We start from the raw sequence: 19,378 nt of genomic DNA, 5'->3' as shown, positions 1-19,378 counted from the left end.
ATAGGAGAATTAGGGGAAGGAGGAGGCAAGACTGCCAACTAGGTAAATGCCCTAAATTCCTTGTATTGTGATGGAGAGACTTTCCATAGAGAATTCAGGGGACCTTGTATTAACTATTTTAAAGTTAAACTGTGAGGCAAGCCCTGCTTTTCTTGTTTGTGAAAAGAAAGTTTTGTATCTAGAGAAGAATTATTACACTGTGTAGCATTCCTCACTTGAACGTGGAATTCTGAAATTGAAGTGTAGATCATAAAAGTAGCAACAGTGCCAGGAAAGTTGAACAAACAAATAACTAGGAGCTGAAAGAAATCATTAATGTCCAGGAAGTAAGTGGCTGATAGAGATAAGAGACTGATAAAAGTTCAGTTCGTAAGCAGAAATTAAGGTTTTATGTTATTGGTTGATATCATGGGAGATCTAATTATTTGGCACTGGGATGAGGTAACAGGTGAGAAATAAATGTATGCTGTATGTTTTCACAAAGTGTTAATCTTAGGCAAAGAGCCTAAGAGCCTTACTCTTTTGGACAGAACATGATGGCTTTCTGAACAAGTACATGAGTATAGACTGTAAGCAGACTTTCAGTTTGACACAAAGACTATGAGCCTTATTCCCGGGGGCATGCAGGACACCCTGATCCTTAAACCTAGTTTAAGAATATTATTTATCTCTGAAGCTTTTTTTAAAGTAATTGCAAGGGAGTTAACTGGATATTTTAAGAGACTTTTCTGCTTGAGCTTTACTGTTTAAGTACTAGAAGCAAGTCTGTTCATAATGACTGTAATGCATCATATATTTGAGGTTTATAGTTCCCTTGGTATTTAATTGTGCTGATGTCTTCCATTATATTGTACTGGTCTTTCTGAAGGGAAAGGTAAAAGGCAAATCTCAGCAACGTATTAATTTCCTAATATGTGGCATGCTGTGGAGGAAGCCTGTCTAGTGGTTAAAGTTTGGCCCATTAGTTAAAACACAAGTTAAAACCAAATTAGACCTTGTGGATTGCTTAATATGATGGATACAAGGGATGTGACTCAAAAGCCTGTCCTCAGACTGCCAGTAGAAGCCTGAGTGCTCAGTAGCTTTGTTCCTGTTGGCTAGTCATTTGCTTGGTGAGTTACTAGGGTAACTTTTTTTGTCAGATCTGAGTCCTCATCAAGTTGAATTTGAGTCCTACCAAGTTAGTTTATTTTCCTTGTTTGCAGAGTGCAGTTTCTTTCAGGATGCTTTCTTATTTGAAGTGTTTCAAGCAATGTGACTTCCACTTACTACTTTGGAAGAATTCTGAATGTTTGAATGTTTTAGATCAGAAAACAGAATGTTCTCTTGAAATGTTAACAGATACAGCAAGTCTTCCGGGTTGAATTATTATGAGAGGAGAAATTATTGTTACCACATACTTCAATGTTGGGATTATACTTGTAGCCTAAAATTGCATTTTGGTGAATCTCATCATAAAGTTCTCTTATGGTGTGCATTCAAGTGTGTGTGTATGTGTGTCACCATTACTGCTTTCTAGGTTTGTCCCATCTGGCAATGTTAAATGTTAATGGCAATGTTAAATCTTTTATAAAGCATTGTGTTTGAAAGAATGCAAAAATATTATCCTCTGTGTTTTCAACTACCAAATGTTGCTTGAGGCTAGTGTTGAAATTTCTTCCTATTCAAATGAAAGCTTATGTATTTGTAGAAGGCCACTGTAATACATCAAGTAAATTCCATTGAAACCTTGAAAATCTTATCAGCAAATTCCACTGCTTTTTCTTGGTGGTCTTGTTAAGTAAGTGTTAAGTAAATTTAATGTTGGCGTCGGTGTTTGCAGTGTACTTAACAGCCTGACGTTTCTGCAACAGAAAATTCTGCTGAAAATTACTTCATTTTCTTAGCTTTGGTTTGATTTTATGTGGGCTAATGTGTCTTATAACATACTATGGTTAAGTCATTTATGGTAATATAAAAATAGTTTACTGAAATTAACATATTGGTTTTTATTGTATTTTTAATGTCCCGTGCTGGCACATATGTATTCCTTAACTTTCCTGTCAGTCATGTTTATAACTACTGTACTAGTGTACACCAGTCTAATCAAGCACGGGGAGCTGGAGTACCTCCTTCTAAATCGAAAAAGGGCCAGACACCTGGAGGTGCTCAGTTTGTTGGCTTGGAACTGTACAAACGGCTAAAAGAATTTCTGAAAAACTACTTGACAAATCTCCTTAAGGTAAGATGGGGCATTAGATCAATCTGCTTTTGTAGTAGTAATATGGACTGGGTTGAGAAAAGCTTGGATCAACAAATCTAGAGGTGTATGCAGCCACTGGAAGTAAACTGAAGGATCTTGAAATTTGCTTTTGTCTCCGTTAACCATTAGAAAATTTTGTAGGCTTTACCTCGGGCATAGATCAGTCACTAAGTGTACCTGTGAGCCGCTTTTCCTCTTTGAGCTAAAGTGGTGTTTCTGTGTTTTATAGAACTAAAGGTATATGCCATCTTAAGCTGTCCTGTATCTTGAACGAGTAGCTAGACTTTCTAACCAATTAACCAGCGTATTAGTAATGCTGAAAATGGCCACCTGTAATGTTGAAAATGCCTGATGGTAGCCATTAATTTAATAAATAAACTACTAATAGAGCAGGATGCCGGACTGCTTTGTAAGAGAATGATTCCTAGTTATTTTTGGAAAGAAACCATGCTTTTAACTTTTGAGATTTTAGTTTTGGGCAATAATAAAAGAATTCTTGGTGTCCTATCAAGTCTACTGCATAAATAATTTATGAAGCTGCATAAAGGTGTTTGAGGTCTTATCCAGAATGCACTCCTGGTTTTATTCCCTTGTCCATTCAAGCTGTAGTGGTCCAGTTTGGAAAGATATTCGAACTTCTGTGTTACAACTTTATCTTCTTTTTTTTCTATAACAAGCACAAATACGCTGCCATACCCATTTCCAAGAGTATGAAGTTCCATTTACTACCTGACAGGGTCCTAGAGAAGACCCCATCCATGCTCACCTGTTTCAGCTTCCCAAGTAGCGGCAGCAGGAGTGGGGTGGTGTACTTTATGGAGATTGTCATGTTGAATTCATTACCATTGCACTAGCGTGTTTTACCTAGCGCAGTCATCAGCGTTGCTATCTGTTTTGAATGTGGTGCCCTTTTGCCCTTTCTCGCAGGAGGGACAGGAGTGTCTTCTTGGAGCTTTATCTTTTTATATTTTTTTTTATATTTTAACTGTGCAGTTTTTTTACCACTGCTCTAATTTCTAAATCTGGCCTTGTGCTTTGTTAATGTAGAAGTAAAAGTATTAGCACTATGTTTCCTATAAATGCATTGCATGGTGTAGATTTATTACACAGTCAATCTGTACACCCTTCTGTATTTTGATTGTACCTTAAAATTACCTAACAGTACTGTCAAACTTTTATTTCAGGATGGGGAAGATTTGATGGATGAGAGTGTGCTGAAATTCTACACTCAACAGTGGGAAGATTATAGGTTTTCAAGCAAAGTATTGAATGGGATATGTGCCTACCTCAATAGACATTGGGTTCGTCGTGAGTGCGATGAAGGTCGTAAAGGAATATATGAAATTTATTCAGTAAGTAGCTTTTTGAAGTGCGTGATTTATCCATTCCATCTGTCATGTTTGTGTTATCCTGCAGATCGCTCCTTGAAACTTGTATGAAGTTCACAGAAGTTTTGAAGTGGACAAAGTGGAAATCTACCCCTTTCCATACTCCTACCCCAGTATATTTGTAAAAATTCCATGGGTCTAAACCTGTGAGAGGTTCAATCTGCCTTGTGTGTATTGGGACTACCAGTATTAGACTGTCAAGGGTTGTCTGTTTCTGAATATTTGCTCCTTATACTGTTATCTGTGTGCATCAGCATGGCCTAGTCATTCCGCTTAGGATTCAGTAAAGTGTTTCAAATATAGAATGGAGAAATAAATTGCATTTTTTTTTCTGTTGACTTCAATACATCTCTACAATTTTTTTTGCATCCAAGCTGCTAAGATTCAGTCAACATTTGGTTTGTAATATAAGTTATTTTGGTACAGTTCTGAAAGATTGATATGTGATCTTGATTTTTTTTTTTTTTTGTAATGTAATATAAACAAGGGAAGAACATAGCAGAAGTTCTGTATCTCAGATAACTAAAAGTACGGGGGTTTTTTATAAAGGATAATTATTGTCATTGCTGGTGAAGCATTAGGAAAGTGATGTGTTATTTTACAGCTTCACTAAAATAACTTTGCATATGGTAGAAAAACAGTTGGTATCCTTACTTCCCTCCCTCTTCACTTCACCAGCCTAATGCTAAGGTACTGTGTTAGCCTGAAAATCGCCAATAAAAAAAAGCTGTGTATTGTCAGAGTAACTTGCAGGGTTTGTTAGTTTTCAGAGTTGGAGGTGGATCACTGTCAGAAAAGGGGGTGTCTTAGGTAGAGTTAGTAATAAAGCAAATGGTAATTCTGTTGTGAAACAGTCTTGTTGCATGAGAAATGTGTGTGCCAAAATACAATTATTAAAAAGTTCTTATTATTTAGCATACTATATCAGCTTTCCTTAAGGAGTTGTCCTGCATGTATGTGTGTATTTACATAAATATTTTCTTTACTTCATCTTTCATCTCCCTTTCTTTGCTTCTAGCTTGCCTTGGTGACCTGGAGAGACTGCTTATTCAGGCCATTAAATAAGCAGGTATATATATAAACTACATGTTATTTTTTGGGTTAATTTTATATCTTGTTAGTAACTGTTCCAAGGACCCAGAAAATAAAAGGGAGCCATCTCCTTCTCCTTTGTGATGTTAAAAAGATAAATATTTGAGGGGAATGGGCCTTTCTCTGTGTATGTGGTTGAACCTCAATGCCAAGACTGTTCTATTATCTCTTTGCTGAGAGGACCCTTGAAGTAACAACTTGAGCCATTTCCAGGCCAGGCAGGAGTACAGGCTGACGGTCATGTCTTAAGGTTTGAGAGTCAGGATTGTGTGAGAACAGATAGTGACAGGTGTAGGATGTTGGTCTCTTCTAACGTTGCCGTGAATCTTTAAATTTACACTGATGCCTGGGAGATTCAGGTCAACCCAATTATTTTTAATTAGTGGATCAGCACAGTATAAAACAAGACATTCAATCACAACAAAATAGTATATTTATGTATGTTGGTTTCACTCTTATTTACCAGTATTTCATGGTGAAAAGACTATATTATATTATGAAAATGTTAGCTGTATTTCAGTTTTGAGGAACAGTAGTTGCAACACATTATTTATCAACGTAAGCCAATAGCTTTCTTTTGTGTAAAGTACGGGTGGTCAGTTCAGCTGTTACTGCAAAGTTTTCATGTATTTTGGGTATAAAGCAAACAGAAGTTTGGTTTAGAAGGTGCTTTTTGAAATTAAAATAATAATATAATCATAAAAAACACCAAGCACTTTCATACCCTTTTACAGCTCACCACTAATTGGTCTGCAGTTACATTGTAGAATGTAAAGGTGTAGCATGCTTTGTGATGTATGTAGGAATTTTGTCTGTTCAGATGTCCTTAAAACTTGTTCTCAAGGGGCTTGACTTGTCTTGAATATAGGAGTACGCTCCTGATTAAATACAGTGCTTGACCTACCAGTTGTTTTCTCTGTGCTTTACTTTTAATCTCTGTTTTCTAAGGTAACAAATGCTGTGTTGAAATTGATTGAAAAGGAAAGAAATGGTGAAACTATCAATACAAGGCTGATCAGTGGAGTTGTACAATCTTATGGTAAATGAGATTTCTTTAAGGTTTTATTACTCTCTTAAATATATGTCCCTTGTCAGAGCCCAGGAGTAGCATCCCATCTCCTTGGATGTCCAGAAAAGATTTTTACAGTAAAATAAATGCAGTTATGTATTGTTTAACTTCATGTTTGTAGAGATACTTGACACAATTTCAGTTGATTTTACCATATTCATAAAGCTTGAAAGCACAACTGTTTATGAATCAGTTATTTAGGAGCTAAATCTGGAAGGGTGAAGCATAGTAGTTAACAAAGCGGAGTGAGATTGTTTTTTCCCATTTGCATGAAATTGAGAATTTTGTCATACACGTTAATGACCAGTTTATATGCATATATGCTTTTTTTTATTAATCTGGAACTCTAAGAGGAAAAAATGGAAGGGAAATTTGAACTAGCTTTTGAGATAGAATTTGGAAAACTTCACAGTCATCGATTTAGTAATGTATGAAAAAGTGCAGTTTACATGAGTAATGTCTTGTGCTGCTTATTTTTTAAATGCAAAATAAATAAGAAGTGGTGCTGATACTGCCCCAATTTATTACCTTCATGTAAGTTACAAGGAGAGCACCTGTTTATTTGCAGGAGACCACTTCATAAAAAACAATTTTGTCATTGCTTGCTCTGTTTTTTTTCCTGTAGTGGAGCTAGGACTGAATGAAGATGATGCATTTGCAAAAGGACCTACACTAACTGTCTATAAAGAATCCTTCGAATCTCAGTTTCTTGCTGACACAGAGAGATTTTATACACGAGAAAGTACTGAATTCTTGCAACAGAACCCAGTCACAGAGTACATGAAGAAGGTAAGTTATCTAATAAGCTTTGTGATGATTTTCTGGATACAGACCTTTTTTAGAGATGAAGTAATATAAATTCTTGGCTTTTATTATCAGTTTCTTAAAATGCTGATTATTTTACAGAAACAGTTAGCTCTTTTTCCCTGTGGTGATTTGCTTCTGTGTTTACCTGGTCTGAAGTTTGTCTCCTTAGTGTGTTTCAGTAAGTACAATGAAAGTCTGAAACTTACTTAATGGGCAAAACAGAAGAGAATGTTAAAATAAATTCAGACTTTGTTAGACTTCAAGACACCCAAATAGTCATTCTGTTTTAGACCTACAAGTTTACTGTTCCTGTACAAGGAACTGTGTGTTGGCACATTTATTGAAATCTCTTCCTGAGCAAGCTGGCCAAGGAAGTAGATCATTAATTAGTTTTAATTCTCTCGGAATATTTTAATGTAATGAATCCTACACAATACTTCTGAACAGAGGCCAGATTTAAATTCTTAGTCTCTGGTTTCGGGGATCCCAGACAGGGCAATTAAGAGCAAGCTGGATAAACATTGACTATTTCTAGCCTGGTTATTGGGTCAGTCTTACTGAATGTGAAATAGATATGCCATCTTCCATCTTGGGCAAGTGCTACTTTATATATTTTTATCAGCACGTTTCCTTGCTTTCTGAATTGTTGCTTGTTTTTTTCCCTTTCAGTTTAATTAAAAAAAAAAAAAGATTTTTGAATATGTAATATGCGGCTACACGTCCCTCCCTGCAATATCTTTGTTTCTTTTTGTCACAGAACACATCCTGTCTGAGTCTTGGCATTAAAGTGAATAATTTACCCCCCGCAAAAAGGTGGTGGTGGGGAAGTCCTAGAAATAACACAGAATCCCGCTTTCAGCGCATTGGGATAGTTGTCTAGTAGTTCCCAGACCTACCTATGTTTACTTTTCTGTTGTTGAATTCATGATTTTTGTTACTTCCCTTTCAATTTCTTGTCTTTACTTTCATCCTAAAATTATATATAAAAACAGGGTATGGGAATTTCAGTCATTCAGAACGTGAATGACTGGCTCATCTAGGCTTCCTTGGTATAGGACGGTAAAAAGCTGTCTGAAGGTCATTGCTATTTCAAGAACTAGAGATTAGTGGCAAGTAGAAAGAACTTAGTACCCCAAACAATCTTCAAGACTTGAAAAATCCACAAAAGAGCAAGTCACTTTGCTTGAAGCTGATGTTGAAACTGAAAACATGTACAAAGCTAGCAGGAGGCAGGGGAAATCTATAGCAAGAAAGTGTGTAGCCATAAGTCTTATGTACTAGAGACGTATACAAGCTGTTTGGGCTGTCTTGGCATCTCCTTACAGATAATGTGCATACACTGAAATCAACTGAAAAAGAAACTGTTTTCATTACTCATTTCCTGGGATTTAACTGCTGAAACTGAAAAAAGATGTGTATTAGACTCTACAGTAAATATGATAAGAGATTGCAAAATGGTACAAGCTATGGGATGTTACCTAACAGAAAAGGGAAATTTAGGAATTGAAGCTGAAAGCTAGTTCACTGGAATAAATTGTCCGATTTCTCTAGTCTGCATGCTCTGCTGGAGAGATTGAGAGGTCACGCAAGCTTTCAGAACTATTAATTTAAAATTTAGATAGGTTTGTCCTTCAGTTTTATCTTCATTATGCATAAGAAATTCATAACATTTTTTTTACTTAAACATGACAAGGCAGTTTTGTTAATTTTTTTTTTTGTTTGTTTGGGTACTGTAAGCTTTTTATGCCACTTAAATGCCTGGAACAGAGTAGTACTCCCCATAATTATTACTTAGGTATTGCTCGAATTAGGGTTCTTTTTTGTTATGAAACAACTTAAATGAGACTGATGTGAAAAGCTGCAAGATGTCCAGCAGTCACACGGCATACTATGAGTAAGAAGTTCTTAAATGTCCTCTCTTGGAAGTATGAACTATGAACAAAGTAATCTGCTATTAGCACACTTGTTTGACTTTCTCACTGAAGCACTATGCATTGAGTTCTAATTGGGGATAAATAGCATTGCAAAATAATAATAAAAAGAAACCTGTTGGAGTACCTTAGTGCACACCAGCATAGCATTAGACTGTTACCATGATATAGTAGAATTCTAGTTGTTTCTGTAGAATAATCAATGAAATCTTAATTAGAATTAGGATATGTGTATGTAGTTATACAGGTAGACTTACTGAGTTTAGAAGGATTGTGAATTTTTCTTTTCGGGCCAGAACTCATGAGTAACACTGGCATGGCCTGATATGCTGTAGGGAAAAAGGTCAGTATTTCTTAACATTGTCCCTTGAAGTAAAGTCTCAAACTTAACTATAAAGATCAAAAGTTCAAACAACCAAAGATACTGTTATGTGAACTAATTATTTTTCCCTTGTTTATGAAATGTGATTTTAAAAGGAAAATGGAATTATAAGAACAGAAAAACTAAGAGAGTATAAGCAAATTTGGAGTCTGTGTGAATCTTTCTTTTCATAAAGGAACCAAAAGTGAGAATTGACTGTTAACATTAAAAGTGAAGGTCTAAAGATATTTTAAAAAGCAGCATTAGAAGTAGCAGAATTTAATGAACGACAGAAATACAGAAGTGGTTAAACATTAGGTAAGTAGTCCTACAAGTCTGATTCCAGTTTCCAGTGTTCATCAGGAAGATCTAATAATTTGCTGCTATTTGCTGTTATTAAGGAAGTCAATTGCTATTCCTTACTGGGAAGAAACTGGCAGTACTCTGAAGCATGAGCTTATATCCCTTCCCAAACTGTTGATTTTTGTTTCCCATATTTTCACCTGTACTGGTTTAACTCTAGGAGATGCTAATCCAGGACCATTTCGCAAGAGCTAGGTGCAAAATTATTACAGAAATGAGTGAAGCTACAGTAGCAGAGATTATCTAAAGCTGTCTCGTGTATGATGCAGCGTGCTTGAAATAAAATAGTTCTTTTTTGTTGTTGTCCATAATATGATCTTTCATGCTTAGTCAATATTCTGAAATACTAGGAAAATGCATTAATTTAATTTCCTTTTCTTGGTGACATTAATTTAAATAATTTGGACTGATAAGGGGACATATGCATGTTATCCCTAATAATGTACTGCAATCACAGATGGTTTAAAACAAATCTTTGAAACTTCTGCAGAGAAATAAAGGTAATTGTTATATAAACAACTTCAGTTTTACATTTTGGTGTAAGTAGTATTTTTCAAGTGACATTTAGAATTTTGGTTTGCCAGGAAGATATGCATATGTAGCATTTCATATGCCAAACGGAATGCTAGTATAATTTAAATGATTGTACATTATTGGGAAGCTTTTCTGTGTAAGAATATAGATGAAAACATTCAAATAAATTTGTCATGGGCATACTGTTAAATTGTAGATTTGTGGCAGCATAAAATATATTGATGTTTGTTTTATACAAGACTACCTCTCTAGCTGAAGAGCTTACTGATGCAAAACTTGCCAGCATCTCACGTCAGCAGCTTTCTCTTTTTTTGACAGCAGATTTCATCTCTAAACTTCTTACTCAGAAGCAATGGGAAAACAATCTTGCTGTGATTTCCCCCCCCCCCCCCCCCATTTAAACAGTATATATTATCATCATCGTCAACATAAACATTGATTCCGTATGTATATACTATGGGAGGGAGGTCACATTATGATTCTCAGAAGAATCACTGCTTAAGTAGGTAGACCGTAACACTGCATTAGTGAGAGGTTTGATTTGTTTGTTTTCTAGACTAATTTACTAGATAATCATCTGTTTACTGCTGTTGGATTTCTGCTCTGCCTTCCATACTGGTTTCATTTTTCTCTCTCTCTTCTGCAGGCTGAGGCTCGCCTTCTTGAGGAACAACGTAGAGTTCAGGTATATCTCCATGAGAGCACACAAGATGAGTTAGCACGAAAATGTGAGCAGGTACTTATTGAAAAACACCTGGAGATATTTCATACAGAGTTTCAGAATTTGTTGGATGCTGACAAAAATGAAGGTAAGGAGATTCAAATATTGGTTTTAGGCTTAGAGCTCCTCCCTGATGATTTGTGAATAACGTAAATTCTGGTGATAGCTGAATGCAATTTGTTCAGGAATTAGATTAAGAGAGAAGATAGACACTAAATTGATAAGCAGCTTTTGATTAAATTGAGATGGCCGAGGATATTGGCCCAAGAAGGCTGTTCCAGTCCCAAATATTAAAGCAAAACAGCACTAATTTTGATTTCTCTTAACATGGCTGGAAGAGCACTTAAGCCATCCTTCTAGCAGGAGTGGAAGCTTTCATGAGATGTGAGACAAAAACCAGACCAGTAGTCTTACCAGCTGTATCAGTTTAATCCATGGATCTTTCAGTCAGCAGTGAGAATTTTAAAATCGAAGTTGTCTAGAAGTATGTATAGGAAATGTTAAAAGAGGAATAGAAGCAAATAAGGAGCTTCTAAAATATACTGTATGAAATAGGTAAAACTGCATATAGAGCACACACAAGGAAAGGGTGCAAATTATTAATTGATGAGATAATTTTAGCTGTGAAAACAAGTCTTAACTGCTGCTAATGACTCAAATTTATATCTTCATAGAGAACACATAGAATAAAGGCTTCTTCAGCAGTTCCTCTAAAGTAAAGCTTAGCAGAGAATTTAGGTATCTTTAAGCAACTGTCAGTTGTATTGGCTTTTATGAGTTTCTTCAGGATTTAATGCTTAGCACAAAATAACAGTCAATGAAATCTATATAGGAAATCAAGGTAAGGCTCTATAGCTGAAATACTGCTTTTAAGGAAGTGAGACTTGAAAAGATACTATGATTAAGTTACCATTGATGATACTGTTCATTTGAGAGTTGTGAAGTGCAGCTATGACTCTGTCTCTTAAAGAGCAACTATGAATAATTACTATAATCATCATGTTGATAACTAAGAGATGCTTCAAAACAGAAAAGGGCAATTTGGCATGATTAGGAGGTCAGAAGTTACCTATTTCAAATGTAAGTAGAAGATTTTTATCCTGTATGAGTATTTAAGAGTCAGATATTTATGTTTGTAAGTAAATGGATTTATTCTGTTATTGGAAGAGATTTTGATGCAGATGGGTGTTGACTAGTAAAATGACTTTATAAATGTCTTCTGACAATAAAAATAGCACAATCACGAATTTTTTTCTAGACTCAGGAGGCCTTTCCCAGGCTTTTTTTTTTCCTTTATCAAGTTCATGGGTCATGTGAGCCCTTACTACAGTCACTTACCATAGTGATGCAATTCCGTAAGTTTGTTGGGGTAAAAAAAGGAAAAGTAGTACCTTGTGTCTCGGGCACCATCTTATATGTCTTTGGTTTTACTTTCATTTGGGTTATTTCTGAGATTAATTAGGCATTTTAAAATGCCTGATTTTTTTTCTTCGTTCTCAAAATACTTCTTTTTTTTTTATTTAATTGGGCTTCACTTGTGCAAATTGCAGTAGTTCCCTGGCCCTTTTTAAGTTTCATGAAGTCTCAAGATTAGAAACATTTATCTTGAAAGATTCTTTGAGAATTCATTCTTTAATCAGTATAATCACTTCACTCTCAAATTTGTAATATACTAAAATAACCTATTGTAGACTCTCCAAAACTTACAATAAAATCTCTCTCTCTATTAAATCTTTATTTCTTAGCTCTTGAAAGTACACTGGTTTTGAGGTCCCCCAAGTGAAGTATGTTAAGCATATTGTATTACAGGCCACTCCTGTTGGTTTCTGTAATTTTTTAATCGCATTGTGCAACTAGTTATAAAGGTTGTGAGGCACATTTGTCATGTTATCTATTCACATTGTATGATACCTATAGGAAATAATTATGTTTATTGGGAGCAGGCTGTAATGATTTAGGTGGAGTTACTGTCTAAATCGTCCTTGAGGCTTTGTAGCATCTTTTCCATATTTCACCAAATACAGACATATCCTGATAGACCAACCTGTGAATCATTATTTGTGGGTAGGTCTATCAACAACTTATATGCATGGCATGATTTTCCTACCTTTTTTTTCTAAAATTCTGTAGGTAAAAGAACAGCATTCTTATGTTGTTAAAGAAGTTTAACATCAGGTTGCAAATATGGTTTATATAGAGAAAAAATGTTTCCATTTCAAATTCAAAAGTTTAAGCTTACCAAATTTCTAAGGAGTGGAAAGCATTATATGGAAATGGGTCTGAATAGAGGTGTCATCACTTCAGTATTAAAGGCATCAAATTATGTGTGTTGTATTTCAGAGTTAGGTAGTGACACAGCTGCTTGATTGCACTGTTCTATTTAATCTAATAATCCTCAGGTGTTAATAAATTGCTCATAAACCCTTCAGAGAAGTCTTTAGAAGTGCTAGATGCAGCTGACAACCTTAAGGTGGATTCAATAAGGTGAAATACCCTCATCAGTTTACAGTAATTAATTTGGTTGTTTACTGTTGAGTGTCTGTTCAGTGAGGGCAAGATTACAAGAGGTAACTGGTGGGTTTGTGTACCTGGTTTATAGAATCATTGAATGGTTTGGGTTGGAAGGGACCTCAAAGATCATCTAGTTCCAACCCCCCTGCCATGGGCAGGGACACCCTCCACTAGACCAGGTTGCCCAAAGCCCCATCCAACCTGGTCTTAAACACTTCCAGGGATGGGGCCTCCACAACCTCTCTGGGCAACCTGTTGCAGTACCTCACCACCCTCACAGTGAGGAATTTCTTTCTGACATCTAATCTAAATCTACCTTCCTTTAGCTTAAACCCATTACCCCTTGTCCTGTCACTACACTCCCTGATAAACAGTCCCTCTCCATCTTTCCTGTGGGCCCCCTTCAGGTACTGGTAAGCCGCAATTAGATCTCCCCGGAGCCTTCTCTTCTCCAGGCTGAACAATCCCAACTCTCTCAGCCTGTCCTCATAGGAGAGGTGCTCCAGCCCTCCAGTCAGCTTCATGGCCCCCCTCTGGACTCTCTCCAACAGCTCCATGTCTTTCTTATACTGGGGCCCCAGAGCTGAATGCAATACTCCAGGTGGGGTCTCATGAGAGTGGAGTGGAGGGTGTGAGAATCACCTCCCTCGACCTGCTGGTCACACTTGTTTTGATGCAGCCCAGGACATGGCTGGCTTTCTGGGCTGCAGGTGCACACTGCCAGCTCCTGTTGAGCTTCTCATCAATCAATACCCTCAAGTCCTTCTCCTCAGGGCTGCTTTCAATCCATTCCTCGCCCAGCCTATAGTTGTGGCCATATTAAAAGGTTTTGGTTGTGGTTTTGTTTGGTTTTGGTTTGGGGGTTTTTGTTGGGGTTTTTTTTTTTTTAAGAGAATTCTGCATTCAGTACAAAGCATCTGCACTGTTGAAAATTAATAAAACCAAAATGCTCTTCAATATTAGACTTTCCAAAATTACTAATTGATTTTGGAAAGTCTTGGCTTAAAACTGGTGAGATTTTCACATAGGTTAAAGCCTTACATTAAATGATGTACAATTTATTTTTATCTTTGTTAGTTTTGTTCTGTGGTAATGCTTTTCAGAATCTTTTCTTTCTTTGATACACAATTATTTTTACTGGTAATCAGTTTCTTAAATATTTTTCTAAGAGATGGCTCTATTGACAGTGCTTTATTGGCAGAAATTTGGTTTATAATGTTTCAGTTTATCTGCTAAGGTCATATCAATACATAATATTTTGTCTTTAATTTCCAACCCTTACCACTGATGCTACCCCAAGTAGATGTGTTAATATACAAAAGGCTACAGGTGGTGGTAGATCTCTAAGAACTGTCCTGTTCAGAATAAGATTTAAATGACAGTGGTCACCTGGAGAATGTTGTACTCTTAGCATGGCCAGCAGTAACACTAATCACAGTCCTAATTCATGGTAACACTTCAAAACTTCATCTAAATAAGAGGGGTTTAACTCCATTTTTAAAATCATTGCACCTCTTTAAATTTATGAAAACTAGAATTAAATATATGTCTATAATTTAAATTGTTTTTTTTCTTCTTGAGATTTATGTAGCATTATGAAGGTAAAACAGATCTTAACGTTTAACAGGTTGTTTTCTCTTTAACTAGTCTTAGCTTTCCAGGTTACTGAAAAGATTTGCTGTACTGTGCAACTTTTTTGCTGTAAGTTTTTCTGGCTTTTTACAGGAGCAATTGCACATATGTTTTTGTTGATGATGGATGTTTAACTCCTATTGTCAACTTGTAAATGAGAAATTGGAGTCATAGCTAGTACAAATGGGAGATGTTGGCTTTCCTTTTTTTTTTTTCCAGACTTGGGACGCATGTATAACCTTGTATCTCGAATCCAGGATGGCCTTGGAGAGCTGAAAAAACTTTTGGAAACCCACATTCATAATCAGGGTCTAGCAGCAATTGAGAAATGCGGAGAAGCTGCTCTAAATGCAAGTATCCCATCAAAATAAGTCTGTGTATGGCTGCTGTCAGTTTTACATTAGAGGAGGGTGTATGCTTCTTGATATAATTTCCAGTTTGCTTACGTTTTCCCTGTCACTGATTTGTGAGGACTAGGGAATTCTCAGATGTTGATAGCAGGCTTAAAACAACAGTCATATCACTGTGTTACTACTCTGAGCTTTGGGGTTTGTTGTTTGTTTGGGTTTTTTCTTCATTTTTTTCCTTCTCAGTTTTTGCTCTTGGTCAGGATGTCATGCTGCTTAGAAGGCTGGCCGTGCATCATAGACTTAAAAATACACTTGGAAGTTCACTGTTTCAAGAAGCATTATCTGCAGTGGGCTGTATTTTATTTCATCATCTTATAGACTTCTGACTTGGATGAGACTGTGTGGAGAAAGTTTTTGTTAATTTTATTTTTTTTGTAAATATGCCATTTATTTTATTTGGAAAAGCATGAAAAACATAAGAGGAAGAGACAACTGAAATGGTTGGAGAGGTCACAATATAAGGAGCAGGTCATGTCTTCTGCAACACTGTGGTCATTTAATCATATAATTGGCTTTCTTGATTTTACCCCATAATTGTAATTTCAGACTTAATTTTGTATTGATTAGGGTTGAATCTCGGCAACATGAAGTTGCTTAAACCCTTTCCTAACCTTTTTGTCTATACAGTACATGACATTTTCTAGCAAAAATAAAAAATAAATAGACTGAAACATACAAAGCAAAATCAGGATAGAATATAGATTCTGGTAAATTTTATTTAAAATTAGGTTTAACTTTGATTTTTGACACAGTTAATTTTAACCTGTTACTGGCCTCAGCTATTCTTGAAATAGCTTCATACTAGTAATCATTAAAGTAGTAATCTAATGACTGCATAGACAACAGTAAAAACTTTAGGTTTTAGCACAGATTAAAATGTTTTACATGTGTGTAGTGTCTGTTCACTAATATAATTTTAAGTGCGTAGCTTTTTAGTGGTGTTGGTCTTTCATGAATCAGGAAGTAATTTTAGGAATCTTCAGCTTCATTTGTAAACGTCACCTTAAATTTTGAAATCAGATGTGCTCCATGGTTGTCGCATCCCACTAGTGGTCATCACTCTTGAGTTTCTTTGTACTTAGACCTTGAAGAATTTCCCAGAAAAATGAAAGTTCTTTCTCCAGGAATTAGTTCATCTTTGAGAGAGGGGAGGCCTGAGATTTGTATGTATTGGTTCTTTTGACTCCAACCATTTGCAAAACTCTTCCTGATCATGACACTTCTTGTTTCTTCATCTTTCTCTTTTGTTCTTTGTCTGTCTTCCTTGGGAACTGTCTTGCCTGATCTTCCAGTATCCTTCACTCCACCATATTGATATTTATCATTGCCTTGTTAGCCCTCTATCACACGTAGGTAGGATTGATTCTGCCTAACTTCATTTATCTGTACTCTGTCTAAACAGATAGTCAGCTGGGCAACATCTTCTCAGTTTCTCTGTAGTCAGTGGGAGAGAAATAGTCATACCAGCTTGACTCATCTGACCTATTTTAGATTTTTACTGCAGAATGAGTTGTCCTCTAGACTCCATTAACTATATTAACAAGACTGCTCTTCAGTCAGATTACTGCTTTTAGTGCCTTTTGGGTTTTGATTTGGTTGTTTTTTGGGGTTGAGTCCTTATAATCAGTAGATGCCTTTCTGAATGTCCTTCAAGCCTACTTGAGTTTCTTGTCTGGGAGGTTCTCAGTAATCTCAGTTCTTTATCTGAAGCACGTCATTAGATTGGTGGTCCATGGAGTCTATGTCTGTATTCAGTGGCAACAGGAAAAGTGTTTCAGGATCCTCATACAGCCCTGCCCATCTTCTGCCATTTGTTGCCAGCATCTAGAACTCTTACGACAGGAATGTTACAGGAATACTTCCATGCCCAGTCCTTTTTGTTTATGGACCTGTTGCCTGTGAGTTTGTTGTCCTGGTTCTGGCAAGGACAGAGTTAATTTCACAAAGAGCCAGGACAGGTGAGCCAAGCTGGCCGGGGGCTATTCCATACCATGTGACGTCATGCTCACCATAAAAGGGGGCTGGTCGGGCAGGGGCGGGTTCGGTGTGGCTCCGGGATGGGTTGAGCATCCGGTCGGCTGTGGGATCGGTAAATTGTTCTTTGTTATCACCCATTGTGAATATCTGTTGTCAGTGCTGCTGTTGATTGTTTCCCTCTCCCTTGCCGTCCCAGTAAACTGCCCTTCTCCCAACCCTCGAGGCTTTGCCGTTGTTTTTCCATTCTCCTCCCCAGCCCGCCGGGGGAGGGGTGAGTGAGTGGTGCGTGGCACCCAGCTACCGCCTGGGGCTAAACCACGTCAGTTTGTCTAATCTGTTCTTGAACCTGCTGATACCTGCTTCCAGCAACCTCCTGTAGTAACAAGTTCCAGTAGTCTGCTACCTTATATGTAAAGATGTTCTTTATCTGTCTTAAACTTGTTTCCTATCACTTTTGTCAAGTGCCTCGTAGTTATAAAATGTGGCTTTTAGTGATTGTTCATCTTTTCTGACATCCTCCTGATTTTTGTAAACTTTGGTCACATGCCCTTTCAAACTTCTGATTTCCAAATTGAAGACTTCCAGATTTTTAGTCTGTCGTGTAGTAGCTACGCTGTCTGCCTGGTGTTTTAGTTGCCCTTAACTGTTCCTACTCTGACTCCACTGTATATTTATTGAGATGCACAGATCAGTAAGTGCACATAGGACTCAGTCTGTGAGTGCCATAAACTTGATGTTCATTGGCATTTGGCTGCACTGGGTGTTGAGTGGATAATTTTTAAGAACTGTCAACAATGACTGAGGTCTCTGTACTAAGTTGTACCTATTGAGGATACACCTGTTACATTCTTACCGCAGAGATTTATTTTGAGGGTTTCTTCTATAGCAACTGCCACTTTATGATTGTCCAGCTGTCTCAGGTCTGATTTGAATTGAGCTTATGTCTTTGAAAATGTCCTTTTTGGAAATGTTTGCAATGGTTGAGTAAGTGATTTTGTTGTCTTTCATACTATATAATGTAGTACGCTCTGCACTCTGGTTGCTGTAAATGAAAGCTTGTGCTAATGTAAGTCAGTCCTGGATGTAGGACCTAAACTAGTCTGGATACAATTTTAGCTCTAAAATATTTCTAATACTTTTACTTTCCCCATAAAAATTTGCTTAGGCCAGTGAGTAGCTCCATTTTGGAGAAAGAAGAAAGCAGAAAGTCAACGGGTTGCAAAAAAAAATCTCTCTTTATTGCAGGATCCAAAAATGTATGTACAGACAGTGTTGGATGTCCATAAGAAATACAATGCTTTAGTCATGTCTGCATTCAATAATGATGCTGGCTTTGTGGCTGCATTAGACAAAGTAAGTATATGTAGTGGCATACAGCGAACGCTTTTTTTTTTTCCTATTCAGTGTTTTGTCTCCCAAAATTTCACTGTCTTTTGTGATTTATAGGCTTGTGGTCGATTTATAAATAATAATGCAGTGACAAAAATGGCTCAATCATCCAGTAAATCCCCAGAGCTACTGGCACGATACTGTGACTCTTTACTAAAGAAAAGGTACGTCTTCAAAGACAAATTATTATTTCAGGTTGGCTTTTATTGTAAAAGGTTTTAGCATATGAAGTTTTAAATTGTGTCTTCAGAAACAGAACGTAATGTTTCAAGAAAAAATAATTATACAAAATTCTGAATACAAAAATTTCAATAGGACCGTTCCTAACTATTGTATGGAGTTTACTTTTTTAAAGAAGGGGGGGAGGATAATAAAAGATCTAAGACCTTTCCTTATAGGAAACTAAGTTCTATTTTTTTTAATAAATCAGAAGGGGTTTTTAGGTTTTTCTTTTTTCCTCAAAATTTGAGTTGTGTTGTATGTTATAAAGAAGAGATGCACATTCCCTTTTTCCATTAAAACTCTTGCTTTCCTCCTGTTGTTTTCTCTTCTTCTATCTGGGCAGAAATTGAGGACAAAAACTGCTTTCTAACCTCTCGTGGTTCATAATTTAATTAAGGTATTTGGCTTCAAATGATTCAGCAGCTCATATATTGAGTTGGTATCAGTTCAGTTCCTACTGGATTGGTGTCAGTTTTGTCACTGGCAACTTTTCTAGCTGTTTCGGGGGAGGAAAAAACCCCACCACCAAACCAGAAGAACTTGCTCACTGTTCCCTTCCCCATCCCCTCCTTCCTTCAGCAAGGATTTATTTTCCCCTTTATAAATACTAGCTTTCTGCAGGGTAGATTTGAGGTATGGCTGACTGACAAGTATGATATGGAGGAAAACAATGTGGTGCCACCTGAGCTCCCACCCAGTCAAGACCCAGCTCTCTGAGCTGTTTTCTTT

General features: G+C 36.7%; 1 protein-coding gene across 2 annotated transcripts in view; it reads left to right on the top strand.

The window, feature by feature from the left end:
• CUL1 (cullin 1) overlaps positions 1-19,378 on the top strand; it is a 55,165-nt gene that overhangs the window by 24,792 nt on the left and 10,995 nt on the right. For both annotated transcript variants that reach the window (XM_054817821.1, XM_054817822.1), the window contains exons 3-11: positions 2,047-2,221; positions 3,427-3,594; positions 4,649-4,699; positions 5,671-5,761; positions 6,417-6,580; positions 10,434-10,596; positions 14,871-15,001; positions 18,284-18,391; positions 18,485-18,591. In XM_054817821.1, the coding sequence (XP_054673796.1) occupies positions 2,047-2,221; positions 3,427-3,594; positions 4,649-4,699; positions 5,671-5,761; positions 6,417-6,580; positions 10,434-10,596; positions 14,871-15,001; positions 18,284-18,391; positions 18,485-18,591 (1,158 nt within the window). The remainder of the gene's footprint in view (positions 1-2,046; positions 2,222-3,426; positions 3,595-4,648; positions 4,700-5,670; positions 5,762-6,416; positions 6,581-10,433; positions 10,597-14,870; positions 15,002-18,283; positions 18,392-18,484; positions 18,592-19,378) is intronic.

This window comes from Grus americana, chromosome 2, assembly GCF_028858705.1.
Source record: "Grus americana isolate bGruAme1 chromosome 2, bGruAme1.mat, whole genome shotgun sequence".
Classification (NCBI taxonomy): Eukaryota; Metazoa; Chordata; class Aves; order Gruiformes; family Gruidae; genus Grus; species Grus americana.
This window is presented reverse-complemented; position numbering and strand designations above follow the sequence as displayed.